The following is a 15,063-nucleotide window of genomic DNA, read 5'->3' on the forward strand; positions in this document are numbered from 1 at the left end:
TCACTCTAATTTACTCCAAGGGATCTATTAACAAGAGCCTCAGAGGCAGATCATAACACTTAAATACAAACATTGCAGCTATTATAATCTCAGGGAGTAATTGAATATGGATCACTCTGAACCCTGACAGTGCCAGTGAGAAGGAAATTATTGTTTTATGACTCTATCCTTTAAGTAAACATTTAAGCAACATTCTAGATAATTTTTAAGACCAAAACCCACTACTTACACATATTCATGTGTCTTATAAACCTTTTTTAATTGTTTGGCTCTGTAACTTTTTAATTCAAATTTTAGCACAGACAAGTTTGAACTATCATTCTCAGTTCATTTTGGACTACCACATTCATTCTGATGTACCATTTTCTCTTTACTTGTATTTTAAAAAACGGGCAGTATGTTAAGAGAGTTATAAAACACGTTTTCCCTCCTAGGTTTATATTTTGTTAGAAAGCTAATGGGAGAGCTCTGATGCCTTGGGGCTCCACAGACAGCTGTAGCAGCAATCTCTAAGTAACAGACACACTAGTTCAATTTTCTTCTTAAATTTACATCATAGTGATTTTTCTTTCAGTATCAAGTAAATCTTGCCATCAACAGATACTACTAAAAAATCCCTTTGTGTCCAGGCACAGTAAATTGCAAAAGTACAGCCTGATGTAGATATCATGCTAAAGCTGTAAATTGAAATTAAATGTAATTTTTTGCTGTAACAGTTCCTCTTGCAAAAACATTATTGGTTCTGATCATAGAGTAAGCCACAGGACTGGGACTGCCCAGAGACCCAACTCAACAAGAGCTCATATTTCAGGAGATTTAGCTAGAACTCAACTTACTTTCGGTTTTCTTATGTTGTGGCTGTTTCTTTCTTTCTGGCTAGATAACAAATGACCTTCAGCTCCCTGCTTTACTCACAACAGTTTAAGCACACTAGTTTTGCTTTTGACCACAGCTTTTATTTAGCCCCGATATCCCACACTGTGCCTGATGATTCGCTGAAGGTCTCACCCTCACTGTTGTCACGCTGCCTAGCTTCTCCCCAGATTTCCTGTTCTTACAGAAGACACTGTCAAGAGCTTTCCTGTGCTGGAGCTGCAGCAGGAGACACTGCAGAACCAGAGCTCCAACTGTGCTTGTTAATATGAGGGGTCACTATGAAATAGCCTTGCTATGTTTTACAATAACAGGAGGAAAAAAAAAGAAAATTAGTCCAGGCAGCTGAATGGCGGAAAACCAATGATCTAAACGGTCAACAAGGGCTTGGCACTGCTGCCAAAATGTTGCATGTCTTGTTTCTCTAGCACCTATTTGTGAAGGGAAGAGTAGCTGACTATCCTGCTATTCTAATCAAAACACTTGCTTACTTATAGGCATCAAATTTTATAGAAGTAGTAGCCAAGGTGGTGCCAGAGAAAAGTAAAGAGAACAATCGCAAGAAAAGGCGGCTTATGGAAAAAGACTACCTTCAGAAGTGATTGCAAAAACTTCAGAAAGTGCAAGATTGACTGAATGATGTGCTTGTTTTGATATACAGAAGATTTTTAGGAAGTGAAACTCTGTTTCTTTCCCATGCTATGGTAGAAGCAGGCCAAGAGACAGACTCTCAGGAAAAAGAACTTTGTTTTCCCCCTGTTCTCTGCCATCTGAAAGGATAGTCACTGCAAGAGGCTATCCTAGGAACTGTGAAATCTCCTTAAGTGGATAAGAAATAAAAAAAAAAAAACCTATTTTATTTTGGAATGGAGTAGAATAACTTTCAGCACAGATTACCAAGAGCTATTGCTTGGTTTGGTGTAGCTAAGATTCCCAGGGGCTCAGCCTGGTGCAATTGGCTCCACCACCCAAGCCCCACTGCCTTGGGGCATCACTGCCATTTCAGCTCCCCAAGTCTCTTATCATACATTTAATCAGACTTAACATCATCAGGTCATATTTCTTACCACTTTTCAGACTTGGCTGAGGAGGCAGCCTGGGTATGCAGGTTTGTGTAAGCCAAAAATACTTGTGAGATTTGTTAAGCTGGAAATGTTTGTGTTAGGAAATGTTTGCTCAGAGTTTACATTAGGTTACATTAGGCCCATGGAAATATATTGTTATGTGACCCCTACATGCACTGTAAAGGTTCAGTGCTGTGTGGTACAAGTTGTGGTGAGGCTCACGGTGCAGCTCTGTGGTGAGTGACCAGGAAATCCCCCACCTGCCAGTTGTTACACAGCATCCATCAACATGTGTCCCAGGCTAGGATCTGCAAGTCCTGTTGTATATTTGTTGTATATTTGTGTGGTTTTGCTCTGGATTAGCCCTCAAGCACACACACAACCCCACACCCACACATACATTTTAGTGACATATATTTAGTCGCATATATTTAGTGACTGACCAGATCATATTTACCGTCTCTCTCCTTTTTCCCTCCCAGACCTCTTTCTCAAGTATATTTCAATGATTTCTGCTTTAAAATCAAGTATTCAATCCTATTCTCGGGTCCATTTGAGTATTGCAGACGGGTGAGGTGAGGTAAAAGGACAATGTTAATTCCTGAATGCTCTCAGGGAGCTGTGGAGACTGACTGAGGAGGAAGGTGATTGGGCCAGTAGGTGGCCACTTATGCTGGAAGGAGACCCCAGCCCCATTTCTCCTCAAGCACTTTCTCCTCCTTAGGATTTTTTAAATCAGACAAACACTCTGCTAAGCCGACAGCAGGTAGCATGTGGTTGCTGTTTCACTTTAGGTAAATTCTACATTCAGAGCTGCAAGATCTACCGAAATTACTGTCTTATATTTTTGCACCTAGGTAATGAGACCTTCAGGGAAAATTGTGAAGAACGTCTATTTATTACGTTCTTGAAAGAGGAATTTGCAGTTGTTTCCTATCTACCTTCCTTCCAATGCAAGCAGAGTACCTGCCTGAAGCAGGACAGTGCTGAGCAGTTGCTGCTCTTCATTTGCAGAGCTGGGCTTCTGGAAAAGCCATTCACCTCATAATACCTCATGGAAAATGTTTATTTATACAATGTGTAGAAAAAAAGGCCACAAACAGTTTTAACCTGAGGAAAATACAAATGCATTTGATAAGAAGGAGAATCTTTGTCACATAAGGATGTTTGTTCTTAAGGATGCTTAGAAGACTGGGATATTTCTCTCCCAATACCACTATCCCCATCCCATTGGAGGATAAAATTATTCCAAATGCAGCTGTCTGCAGACAGCTGAAACTGGAGGATCTAACTACATAAACAAGTTCATCCCCTTGGTGATCAGGGCTTGTTTTATCAGTAACTTGTGGTCACTGCAGGACAGACCTCAGCAACAGCATCACCTTGGACTTGCCATTTCTCAGTTTCTCTCTTGGGATATCTTTTTTCCTTAGGTTTCTACATTTCTTTGAGACAAAACAGTACCTTTTTAGAGGTACTTTATTCCTGAAATAACTAAGATACCATCTGGAAATGGTCTTAGTGTCATGCATGATCAACTTGCAGTTAAACACACAAATGTTAATATAAGATTTTTGTGTGTACAAAGTTGTCAGAGAAAAAACACGAATGCAACAGCTGCATGTAAAACATGGTTGATTTTCCTTACAGTGTTCCACCAGTATTTACCTTGGTTTTTTCACTGTTTTTTTCACTGTGATCAAGATGACAGCAGTCCCTGCATCTTACACTGTTCCTCCATTAAACACCTTGTGTCCTTCTACAGCTTATTTTGATGAAATTTGTTTAAACCTCTGCATGAACAGAGAATTGCCAAATTTTTTCTGGCACATCCTATGGCTTCATGATTGATGCTGATTAAAATATCACAAAAACTTATTTTCTCTTTTCAAAATTACCTGAAAAAAAGAAAGAGTGCTTTTACGTAATTTTATCCTCCTATACAGTCCTGACTTATTCCTGAAGCATAGGACCCTATTTGCTGGGCTTTGAGCCACTTTAAACATAAAAGTTAACTTCAAAATGTAACTATACCTCAGTGTCAACTTAGCGATTTCATAGTCTAGAGGTGCGATACACAACCCAAAATCTGCTGGTATAATGTGACAAAAGTGTCTTACTTTTTGATGTGGACTGTGACCAGTGTAGACCAACCTTTTCCTGCCTCCACAGAGTCATGAGCTGTCAAGCTGCAGAGCTAACCTACCTCACTGGGGACAGTTCAGTAAACAACACACATGAACTCCTGTGTGTCCTTGGCACCTCCAACTTCAGACATCCACAGGAAGCTGCCTTTGGAATAAGGTTTCTTCTCATGCTAGGCTTCTGACTTGCTCTAGTATTGCTTTGAAAGGCAAGACACATTGTTTTCTTTGGTCCATGGAATTCCCATTTTTTCATGGAAAGATAACAAGAAGAACCTGTGAAGAGTTACTGAGCAAGAAGAAAAAGAATGGCAGCTATTTAATACGGGAGAGTGAGAGTGTGGAAGGAGCCTTGTGTCTCTGTGTTTTGTAAGTACTGATTTTTATGAGCTTTCAGTTGGATCCAAAGACAACAATCATCTTCTCTAAAATTAATAGTTCTTCCCTGATATTAACAGACTCCAAGGGAGTGTGTCTATGTATTCAAGTAGTGCTGCTTGCTTTAGGTTTCCTTTATAGTGGCAAATGGAGGGGTGGCATTTCCACAAAGCTATTTTATGTAACAGATGATAAATTAACTATAGTCTGGTGATGCTGGTCTCTCTCTCCAGACAGTAAGGGCAGCCCAGAGAAAATAACTCAGCCTGCCAAAATATGCTAAGATCCTTACTCAAAGTAACTGCCTCTGTGATGATGAGTAAACAGCATTTTAGCACTGTTGAGACACTGAATAGTCTCATGGCATGTTACAAAACACTTCCTTCTTTGTAGACTTTCTGTCTGATAAAAACTCAGTCTTGTGTTTCAAAGGAATTTTACCTGATATAAGAACATAGGCTGAGGCTGAAAATTACAAAGTTCTGTCTGAATTTATATGACAAATCCACAGACAAGATAGGCATAGAAAACTGCTACTTCTAGTACAAAGCTTTAATTACTACAATTAAAATTTTATTATTTTCTTCTTCTGTGGGGAATAGCACTTTTATTTTCCTTTTTACTCTTTTCAAATATAATTGATCTGTTCATAATGCATTCAAAGTTTAAAAACTAGAATCTATGTCTTTGAACCTATGAGGTTTTGCACTCTTGTTGCAGATACATTTGAATGTGACATTAAAACCTTTTAACATCTAATTAATGAACAAATAGGAGATGATATTTTTATCAATCACTAAAAATGAATTTGTTATGAAACAAATCAATGGAAAGGGGAGAAAAGAGAGAGAGAAATGGAGTACTACTGGGTTGGCAGGTAGAAGAAAGCAGATCTTCAAAATAACAAAATGAGTGGAAGAGAAATAGCAAGTTGGCAACAAACAGAGCCCTCAGCAAGGCAGCTACAGGAACCTGCTTTCAGTATGATGTGGAATGAGACAATGCAGGGGCTGAGGGGAGGGCAGGGAGGTGGGAGGGAAGGCACATGTATACCTTGTCAGAGGGGACAAATGGGGAACCTGACACAGAGGAAGAACGACAATGTTATAACCTGGGTTAGGCCACACCAACACAGTTGCTTTTCCTTTAATCTTTGTTTTTTTAAGGGCGAAGCAGATTTTTCTTGTGATGTCTTGCAGACACGCTTTGACCTGTCACATCTGCCTGCCACAATATTCTGTGCAGGCACATGAAAAATCATGCCTTCCAGTTTGCTTTTGTGGGTTTTAGTGTTAAAAGCTGATTAAAAAAAGCTGATAAAAACTGAAGTGTTTAGTGGATTTGCCTATAATCCTGACATGAACAAATGCCATAGTTAAACTGTGAGAGCGGCAGCAGTGGTACGCAGAGGGTGGCTTGCACAGGTCAGAGCAAGGCTCCTGTTCAGACAGCACATGGAATAGTATTAGAGCACTGGCTGAGAACTGCCCCAGAAACTGGGCTGCCTGGCAGTGGTTCACTAGGCAAACTGCCCTAAAACTGGCAGCAACCAACACTGAAACTCTTAGTGATGTTCAAAAGCAACTTTTGAATTAGCATTGCATCTCAACACCTTGTTTAGCACCTAACATGGTTTATGTGCAAACTGATAAACCCTTCTCAAATTACCTGATCTGTGGGCAGAGACATTGATCCACTTGCTACAGCAAACAAACTTCCTTGTCCTTTTCTGCTGGGATATGGGGGGGAGTGCATTCCCGTGGAGGTACCTGGGAGGCAGAATGGTGTGACCAGCTCAAATTCATCTCTCTAATTGGGCAAGGTGCATGGCTCTTCCTCTGCAGCACACTGTCTCTTTCATCTAGAATTATCCTAGGTCTCTGACAGCACTTCAGTTCAGACCTACTGGTTTTGCTACTGTTCTCCTTACTGTTCAACATGCCATTTTCCCTCTCACCTCGCTTTTCTTCCAGACCAAACATTTTGTTTATTTTTACCCTTTACTTGCTCTTGGTAAGCATTTAGTAGTTAATGAGGAGACAGAAGTTTCCATTTTAGTGGTAGTTTCATGTGCATTTAGTAAGAATTAAAGTATCTGAATAATATCCAGGCAGAAATGTTTTAATATTTAGTTGATCAGTAAAGAACAATTTTCAAAAATGATCCGTTCCTGGTATTTCTTTTTCTCATTTCTCTGTCTCTGTAAGCACTCACATTTGTAAAAGTACTTTTCAGCACGGAACATATGTATTTCCACAGGTATCTCCAGAAGACAAAAACCAAAATATGCATCCCCGTGATAACACTTTTTGAATTAAATTAAACGTATTATAACTGAAAGCCTTATTCTAATTTCAGTTCATAGTAACTTGTTTTGCAGAACAAAGTAGTTTATTTTTAGTAACCTTTCACTTTTGTGCAAGTGCCCTGAGCCAGGTTTCTGCCCCAAGATTCTCCTTCTCATGACAGTTCACTTCACATTGTCACAGCTGAAGTCCTCCTGATGAACTGGCACACAAGTTAAAAAAACTTGTTTTCAGATGCTGCTCCCACCTCTCCCCAACCTCCTCACTTGTTTGTGATGTATATTTTCTTGCAACTCTGCTACCTTTTTTGATCATAGTCACGATCTCCAGTCCACCTCCTGAATTGCTGCTACTGTGGTATCTGATAAAGCTTTTATTTCTGTTGACAAAATATATCCAAAGACATCAGTAGCCTCAGTGTTCAAACACGTGCTTATTATAAAATATAACAATCACTAAAACCTTGGGAAATGCAAAGGAATAACATTATTCTCAGAAGTAGGAGCCATACCATCATTTTCTGGGTGCTAGTGACTGGAGGCCATTTTCTGCCTACATCTCTCCAAGAATTCAACAGCCTTCCTGTGACAGAAATACAAAATGAAGGTTAGAAAAGTGAGGAAAATAAGAGAGAGATGAGAAGAAGTGCTGTTTGTGGAATGAAATTATGCTTGTTAAAGACCTGTGTTAGGCTTAGTTCATATGTTCTTTGAAACTCCTGGTCAGAGTAATCTTGTATTTCAAGATATTAAACCTTCACTCATTTTGTAATCTCTAAGATCTCTTCTCTATTGCTTTCCTGTCTCTGCCTCATTCAATTTTACTGCACTTCTCATGTCTTCAATACTGTGTACAGATATGTCCACTTTGTTAATGTGATGTGTTACATATACAATGTTTTTTCACAGTTTTGAAGGCCTCATCTACACTTACCGTATCTTCAGAGAAGACCAAGGATATTTTAGAATACAGGTGAGTAACTCTCATTGCATCTTTAAAGATTGCATTAAGGAGCATAGATTTAAAAGAACCCATATATTAAAATATCTTAGATTCATCTATGATCAATGATCTATGATAGTGTTAATCTATTATCATTTTAGTCTATGATCATAGATTTAAAAAAATCCATAAACACAATACTATAGAAAATATTTCCAAGTTGCTCTCTACTCAATTCTTATTGTAGATGATCTCAAAAAGTAGCTCTTGTGTTTGTAGGATTTAGTTATAATCTAAGTGGCTCTATTATTTATTAACCAGCTGTTTTCTCATTTGACCATTTCTTTTTGATAGCACTGATCAAATACCTATTACTTTTCTTACTTTCTCCTGTTTCTTACTTTCTCCTGTTCCTAATTACCTTTTTCTACTTGAAAGCACTGCTAGTGCATGCAGCATTTCATAAGAATCTGGGATATTGCAATGATCTTTTTGATTTAAAGAACCTATAATTCTGTGTGATTGTGAGGCATCTGAAGCGACAATGCCAATTATTGCTGCTTATTCAAGTAAAACAAGTGCATCAACCAAATCCCCAGGAAATGTGAAAGGACACTTAAAAGCTGGCTCATTCCCCTGCTTGTACTAGCACAGCCAAGAGGATTGCCAATATTAAGCAGCATTTAAGTGGTATGAGGAAATCACTTCATAAAGAACACGCCAAGCTCTCATATGCTGGTAATTTATTGCTTATTAGTGGCTTTGCCTGTGCATGAAAGACCCAATTTCCCATGAAGAAGAATGGTTTACTGACAAAAAATGTTCTGTTTTGGACCTTATCCACTCTACTGGGGTTATGCTGTTATTCTTGTCAGCAGGTAACTCAGATATTTTTAGACTTTTCAAACCCATTCTTCCTTACAAATTTTTGCCAATAGTGTGAAAGAAGAATTCAGTTCTTAAAAATTTTAAATCATGTTATTTTGCCTCACTAAGATAATTGACTAAAATAATGTATTGATGGGGAAGAGAGGTTGTTTGGGGTTTCTTTAGTGCCAGATTCAGACATGAGCTTTCTAGATTGCAGCAGGCTGGCCCCAACAAACTAGGCACCCCTACAGCTGCTCACTCCCTCCCTCCTTAGTAAGACAGGATTGGGGGAAGAGAACACAAAGAGCAAAAGTGAGGAAACTCTTGGCCTGGATAAAATACAGTGTAATAGGTAAACAGGTAAAGCAAAGTTGTGCACACAAGCAAAGCAAGGAAGTTTAGCAACTCCTTCCCATCAGGGGCAGATATTTAGTGGGCCCCTGGAAAGTGAGGCCTCAGCACACACATAACCACAAACGTCCTCCGTTTCCCAATGCTTTTATTGCTGAGTACAGTGTCAGAGGGGTGAGATAGGACAGCCAGCATCTTGCACACCCTCAGCCTACTCCCCAGGGGAACCAAGTGCAAGAAAGACATCCTTAGTGCTGCACAAGCACTGTTCAGCAACAGCCAAAACGTGGTGGCTGTGTTTCAGTCACAAATTCAGAGCACAGCACTTTGTAGGCTGCTATGAAGGAAGTTAACTCATCCCAGCCAGACCCAGTACACACAGGCATTGGCACCCAGTCCATCCAGGGCTGAATGAAAGATGAAGGATGCAGAAAACTATAGAAAATAAATACATGTTTCTTTGTTAGCTAACAGATTAAGAGAAAGCCCCGTTCCCTTTTAATGACTACTAGTAGGCTGCTCACTATCTGTCACTGCCCTGAAGTCACAGCACTGTAAAGTCTGTGCACAGATCCATGAAGGGCTGAGCCGCAGGAGCAGTTCAGTCCTGTCAGATGAACCCACACCTAAAGAACAGTTTTTTGCACATGACCTGTGCTTCCCAATGCTGATATTTTGTAAAAGTTTGAGTTCTGTTTGTCACCTAGTTATTTAAAGGCAGCATTTTAAGTGAGAACTAAATATGTTATCCCTAACTTTTTCTCTCAGACCAGAGTACAGTGTGTAATGCTGTCAATCTTCAACACTCTGCTGTAGTGGATCACTGCAGCACACATCTACACCAATAATTTAACTGATGTCCTTTTTGAAAAAAAAAAGATGGTGAGGGAGGTTACTTTTAATGCCATAACCATGGTTCCAAACAGGTCTCCCTAGTGTTTTAAGGACAGTGCAATATTTTGTCAACAAACATGTTTACAAAACAGCTTCTTGGTAAATAAGAAACAACTTATCATTCTTTTCATTTAGGGAACTCCAGGTGAAGGGAACTTGCAAACACATTTTGTTATCCTTTCCTTACAGACTTCTGAAGGTGTTCCAGAGAGGACCTTCAAAACATTAAAGGACTTAATATATGCTTTTGAAAAGCCAAATCAAGGACTGATAACAAAGCTCCGCTACCCAGTGAAGAAACCAAAGGCCCTGCAAAGAAGCCAGAGGTTCAAGTCAGAAATGGACAATGTTTATGATGGTGAGAAACTTAGCTCTGCCTTTGTGGGCTTTTTAAGATAACAGCATTGACAGGTTTGTGGTGAAATACTTGCTAAATATTGTCTTGCATGGATAGAAGTTTTACATCCTCCCTTCTCTCTTATGTTCACTGAAATGGTTATTCTTAGCTCACAGGTTACTTACCGTCACAAATGTACAAACTAAAATCACTAGAGATACACAAAGATGAAAAAAGCTGCCTCCAGCTGTCTCGTTCATGGATGTTGATGCTTTTAGGCTGAAGAAGACTGAGAACCAATTTTACTCAGTGTGCTTCTGCCAAGATACCAGGCCCTTGCACTTGGGAGTTGAGGCTGTCATTTACCTTCATAGTCCAGGTTTTAAGAAATGTTTATATCAAAACCTTACTCAGGTTAGTTCTAAGATGGGCAGGCAAGCAAGCCAGCTTGTGATTTGTATTCAAACATGACTAAGTGATCAGCATATAGCCTTGTGCTCAGGATCACAGCTTTGGAACTAGAGTTCAGCCTCTCATTGCTCTTCTTCTGCTAATTTATGCTCACAACTCCCAGGTGTAGGATGAGGGCATGATGCTTCTACCTGACAGAATTATGCTAATGGATACAATAAAGACAGAGGTTCTCATAAAGCTTTAGACTGTGTTGTATAGCCCCATGTCATCCTTACATCCTTGTTTGGAGAAGTGTGACTGCAGATACTGTTGATAACTTGCTAGTACCCCTCACACCATTCTTCATGTTCCTGCTGTACAGCATTGAGCTGCAGCATCCATCAGGCCATGGGCTGCAAAATAACCCTGAGACTGTTCCATGACCTCTGGCAGAGTGTGCCAAGAGCCCCAGCCAGGAGTAAGGGAAATCCTTTTGCTAAGTACAGATATCATAAAGCAAACAAAACTTTGGAGTCTTCACCCTGCCCTGTGATTTGCATCTCATGCCCAACAGCAGCTCAGCATGGTGGTGTGGGGCAGTGTTAGGATCCAGTTATTAAAGTTATTAGAAATGCCTCTGCCCAAATTAAGGTGCAAATGAGACCATATGCCAGTGACAATAGTTTGGGTTTTATTTGATAGTAAATATGAGAGGGAGAGAGAGAAAAAGGAGAGTATAAAGAAGAGAAAGGAGAAAGAGGTGGAGAGGACAGAAAGAGAGTGACAGAAAATATCACCACTCCATGAATCCCAACAATGTTCCTTTGATCCTCTCAGCTGGTCTTCTTGGTGGTGAAGGTCTCCCCAGAATGCACAGAATCCAATGGCTTAATATACACTCAGGCTAGGTAGGAAAACCCAGGCACTTCCCTGGGGCAGGGAGAGTTTGCCATTGTCTCTTTCAACAGACTCTGGGCTTTTTGCATCACGTGCAGTCCTGTGATGCAAGGCTTCAGGAACGACTCTGGGGGGCACTTCAGGGAGTCTTTGATGGATTAAGGCACTCTCTCAGCTGCCTCTCACGTGAATGCCCCATGAATCTGGCCTTCCCAAGTTTGGGGGTTCCATAGCCAGTTTGTGTAAGGGAGGATGGTTTCACTGCCCCTGAGCAGCAAACAACATGCCAAAACTTCCTCACCCCACCTCAGCTGGGGGAGAAATCTGTACAAACCTCCTCCCAGAAAAGGGGTCTGATGGCTATGGCCTCCCCCACCTTGAAGCACGGCAGAGATGATTCTCATTACAGCAGATGAGTTTTGCTGACATTCTTTTCCTTATTTACTTGTTTGTTTCAGGTGATTGAAGAATGGGTTTTCCTTTATCTAATCTCAGTAGTTTGGGTAACTTCAGGGAGGCTTCTTTGGTTGTAACTTCTTTATACAGTTTTTGTTATAATGAGCAGAACTTTATATCAAAGTTTGAGGCATGAACTATTTCAGACTCTGACAGACAGCCCCTCTGTGCTGCAGTCTCTGGGGTTTCACACATAAGAACAGTGCAACTGCTCTGGCCAAGCTCCCCCAGCACAGCGTGCACTGCTGCAGTTTTGGGGCCTGACCCCCAGCAACCTTGCTGAGGAGAAGCCACAGAGACACATTTCCCATGTCATCAACATTACCTTGTCACCTGTATCACACAGCAAATATGCCACATTTGCTCTAAAAATGTTGTTATGGTTTCTTATCATTGCTGTTGCAGGGAGACAGAAAATATTGCAGTAACATGGATATGTTTTTAGAAATTTTTGGTCCTGCAATAGGAATTTTTCTTGAAGATGAACAGTGTCCTCATCTGGAATCACAGGGAGGAAAATAAACCCTTATATTTCAATGTCAAAATATAGCTAGGCTTCCATAAATATGGAGGCTTTTTAGAAATAATCAAGCTACTTTGGAATTTTTTTTATTAAATTTTGATTTAAATTTCACTTACACAGCATTCCAAACTTCCCTCTCAGGCTGCATTATTACATGTCCACAGCAGGGGCTTATGTAAATGTCACGCTCTCTGAAACACAGGCACTGCCCAAAGCACAGCAGTGCTCCCTAAAGCAAGCACGTCCCTCACGTGCCACCAGCAGCTGGCTTTGCTGCACGTGGGACTGAGCACTGCAGCACAACCAGTGGAACACCTCAAGGGACTGAGGTCATGATCCTGGTGGTTGGAGATATTTGAGCTTTGTTTTCTAGCTTAGGAACAGCTTTTCTGAGGGCAGCTCTTTGAAGAGCAATAGGTTTCCATAGTGGAGCTTTGAGTTCCAAGCACTGAATTTCTGCCTTTTTCCTGGCTTCTCAAAAACTGTAACCAATCTTACGAAGTGTGAGAGAGAACAGGATTTTTCAGGCTCTCCTCCTTTAGTTGGGATGAGAACTTTTCTCTTGGGTCTTTATTTACAGTACAAGGGATGCATTTTGAGAGTCACAGATATCTCAGCTACTGATTTGATTTAGCAAGAATGGATGATTTCTGACATTTGACTGTTTCTCAGGAAGAACGGGGTATCATGTGAATACAACTGTTTACAACTGTGCTTGCTGGCTCAGAAAAGGCTTTGCCTTTTCCTGGAGAATCCAGTCCATAGGACAGGGGGCCTAAACGTTGGCCATGCAATAGCACACTGAGAAACCAAACTGAGTTACTGATACCTGCCCTGCCACAGGCTGTGCTGCACCCACAGCCTTTCAGAAGAGCACCTTGCAATGACATCTTTTTTTGTTTGATTACTTCCCAGAAGCTGATGACAGCGCTGATTATGTTGATGTCCTGCCCTGAAGGATCTGCGCCTGATGGTTTCGGAAGCTGCCATTCCAGGACGTGCCCCGGCACAGGGCCTCAGCTGGGGAGAGCTTCCAGCTGGGTGTCCTCTGCTCTACATCTGGAATTAACTCCTCCTTTTGCAGACGGTCAGAGCAGCTGTATCTTCAACCAGTAGATCCAGTACAAGCTATTATGCATGTTTGCTCAGCAATAAATAAGTATTTTTGTTACAGACACAAACACACACACGTAGGTATGGGGGAAGGTGTCCATGTATGTGTCTTCTGGTGGTTTTTAGCCAGCAAATTGTCCAAGATGTTGACTGCTAGAGTGAACACTCTGCTAGAGGGCAGCAATATAAATATATTAAATGAATAGGCATAAAGCAGTAATTTATGGCAGAATTTATAGGTGTTGATAAAAATCATATATGACATTTTAAGATGCTTTTAAACCCCAAACTCTGTTATTTTGCACATGATTCATGTTACCAATTAGGTTGGAGGAGTGAATAGTATTTCAGCAATGTCAAGGAATACTAGTAGTCAGTAGCTTGAATAATGCAAATTAAGACAAAAATGCTGTGTTAAATCCATGCCATAAAAAATAAATAACCAACCAGAGGAAAATGCTTTGAAATATTTTGACGTTGAGGAACGGCTCTGGCAGATTACAAGAGGATTACAATTTGTACATACATGTCAGCATGAACACATCCTTTTTTTAATAGGTTCTGTACTTATGGGTATACTTACTCCATTTGATTTTCTACTTCCATCAGTTCTGTATTATGTATATGTCTTTTGTTGCTTTTGTTGTTTACTTGTTTTTAATGCAAAAATTTGCTTTAATATTAACCCAATTTTAAATAGTTAATAAATAGTTCTGAAGGTGGCCTGCAACTAGCAGCCACAGCCAAAACTGGAATGTATGTCCCGAGCCTTCCAGTCACTACTACAGACTTGCTCACCATTTGAGAGTATGAGGAAGACATTTGTATTTGTTCTATGTTTAAGATCCTTCACAAATTATTTATGTATTTTAATGGGTAATACTAGTTAGATTTTTTTCTATTATGTTTCTCTCACATCATTATTTGTCAAACGAATTTTAAACCTTTCAGAGCTTTAGACTTCATTATGAATTTAATAGTGCTGCAGTTTTTGGCTCCAGGCTCAACTACTATGTAGTACAGTACATACTGTACAGTACAACTGTAGCATGAAAGAGACAAAAAAATATAGACTATTAACTAGCCCTAGAAATGCCAAGAAATACTAAAAGATATGTCCAAAACTTCATTAATTAAAAAGAATGTAGTCATCCATGAAAAATGTACTATGGGACATAAATAGGGACATAGGCAGAGCCCTTGCTCTGTAGAAGCACATAACTAATGTGTCTCTTCACATGCAGAATCCTGCAGCCTGTCTCACAGCTGGTTATCACAGGTAGCAGACTGAGGAGCTGTTGTGCTGAGACACCCCACTTCCAGCAGCACAGTCCTCAACAAAGCACAGAACTGCAGTTTTTCTGAAATGACAGTCTCAGCAGTCCCCCAGGTGCTCACTCAGTCACACGGATGTTCAGCCTTGGGAAAAGGCCAAGCGACAAGGAATTCCAGCCTGTGCCTCATGGTGCCTACTGAGTGACTCTGACGGCTGAACAGAGGACAAGGGCCCGGCCGTGGTGCC

General features: G+C 40.4%; 1 protein-coding gene across 1 annotated transcript; it reads left to right on the top strand.

The window, feature by feature from the left end:
• Positions 1 to 4,109: 4,109 nt before the first annotated feature.
• On the top strand, positions 4,110 to 14,294 carry SH2D1B (SH2 domain containing 1B). The gene is made up of 4 exons (XM_064703129.1): positions 4,110 to 4,450; positions 7,674 to 7,737; positions 10,012 to 10,180; positions 13,344 to 14,294. The coding sequence occupies exons 1-4, from the start codon at positions 4,317 to 4,319 to the stop codon at positions 13,382 to 13,384; spliced, it is 408 nt and encodes a 135-aa protein (XP_064559199.1). The 5' UTR covers positions 4,110 to 4,316; the 3' UTR covers positions 13,385 to 14,294.
• The last annotated feature ends 769 nt before the right edge of the window (positions 14,295 to 15,063 follow it).

The sequence above is a fragment of the Zonotrichia leucophrys genome, chromosome 1 (genome assembly GCF_028769735.1).
Source record: "Zonotrichia leucophrys gambelii isolate GWCS_2022_RI chromosome 1, RI_Zleu_2.0, whole genome shotgun sequence".
NCBI classification, from domain to species: domain Eukaryota; kingdom Metazoa; phylum Chordata; class Aves; order Passeriformes; family Passerellidae; genus Zonotrichia; species Zonotrichia leucophrys.

What these genes read in the sequence shown, in the direction of transcription:
- SH2D1B (XM_064703129.1), top strand. Translation starts at nt 4,317, where the DNA reads ATGGAATTCCCATTTTTTCATGGAAAGATAACAAGAAGAACCTGTGAA. An exon ending in GCCTTGTGTCTCTGTGTTTT is followed by an intron (nt 4,451 to 7,673) that starts GTAAGTACTGAT and finishes GTTTTTTCACAG; the next exon opens with TTTTGAAGGCCTCATCTACA. An exon ending in AATGGACAATGTTTATGATG is followed by an intron (nt 10,181 to 13,343) that starts GTGAGAAACTTA and finishes ATTACTTCCCAG; the next exon opens with AAGCTGATGACAGCGCTGAT.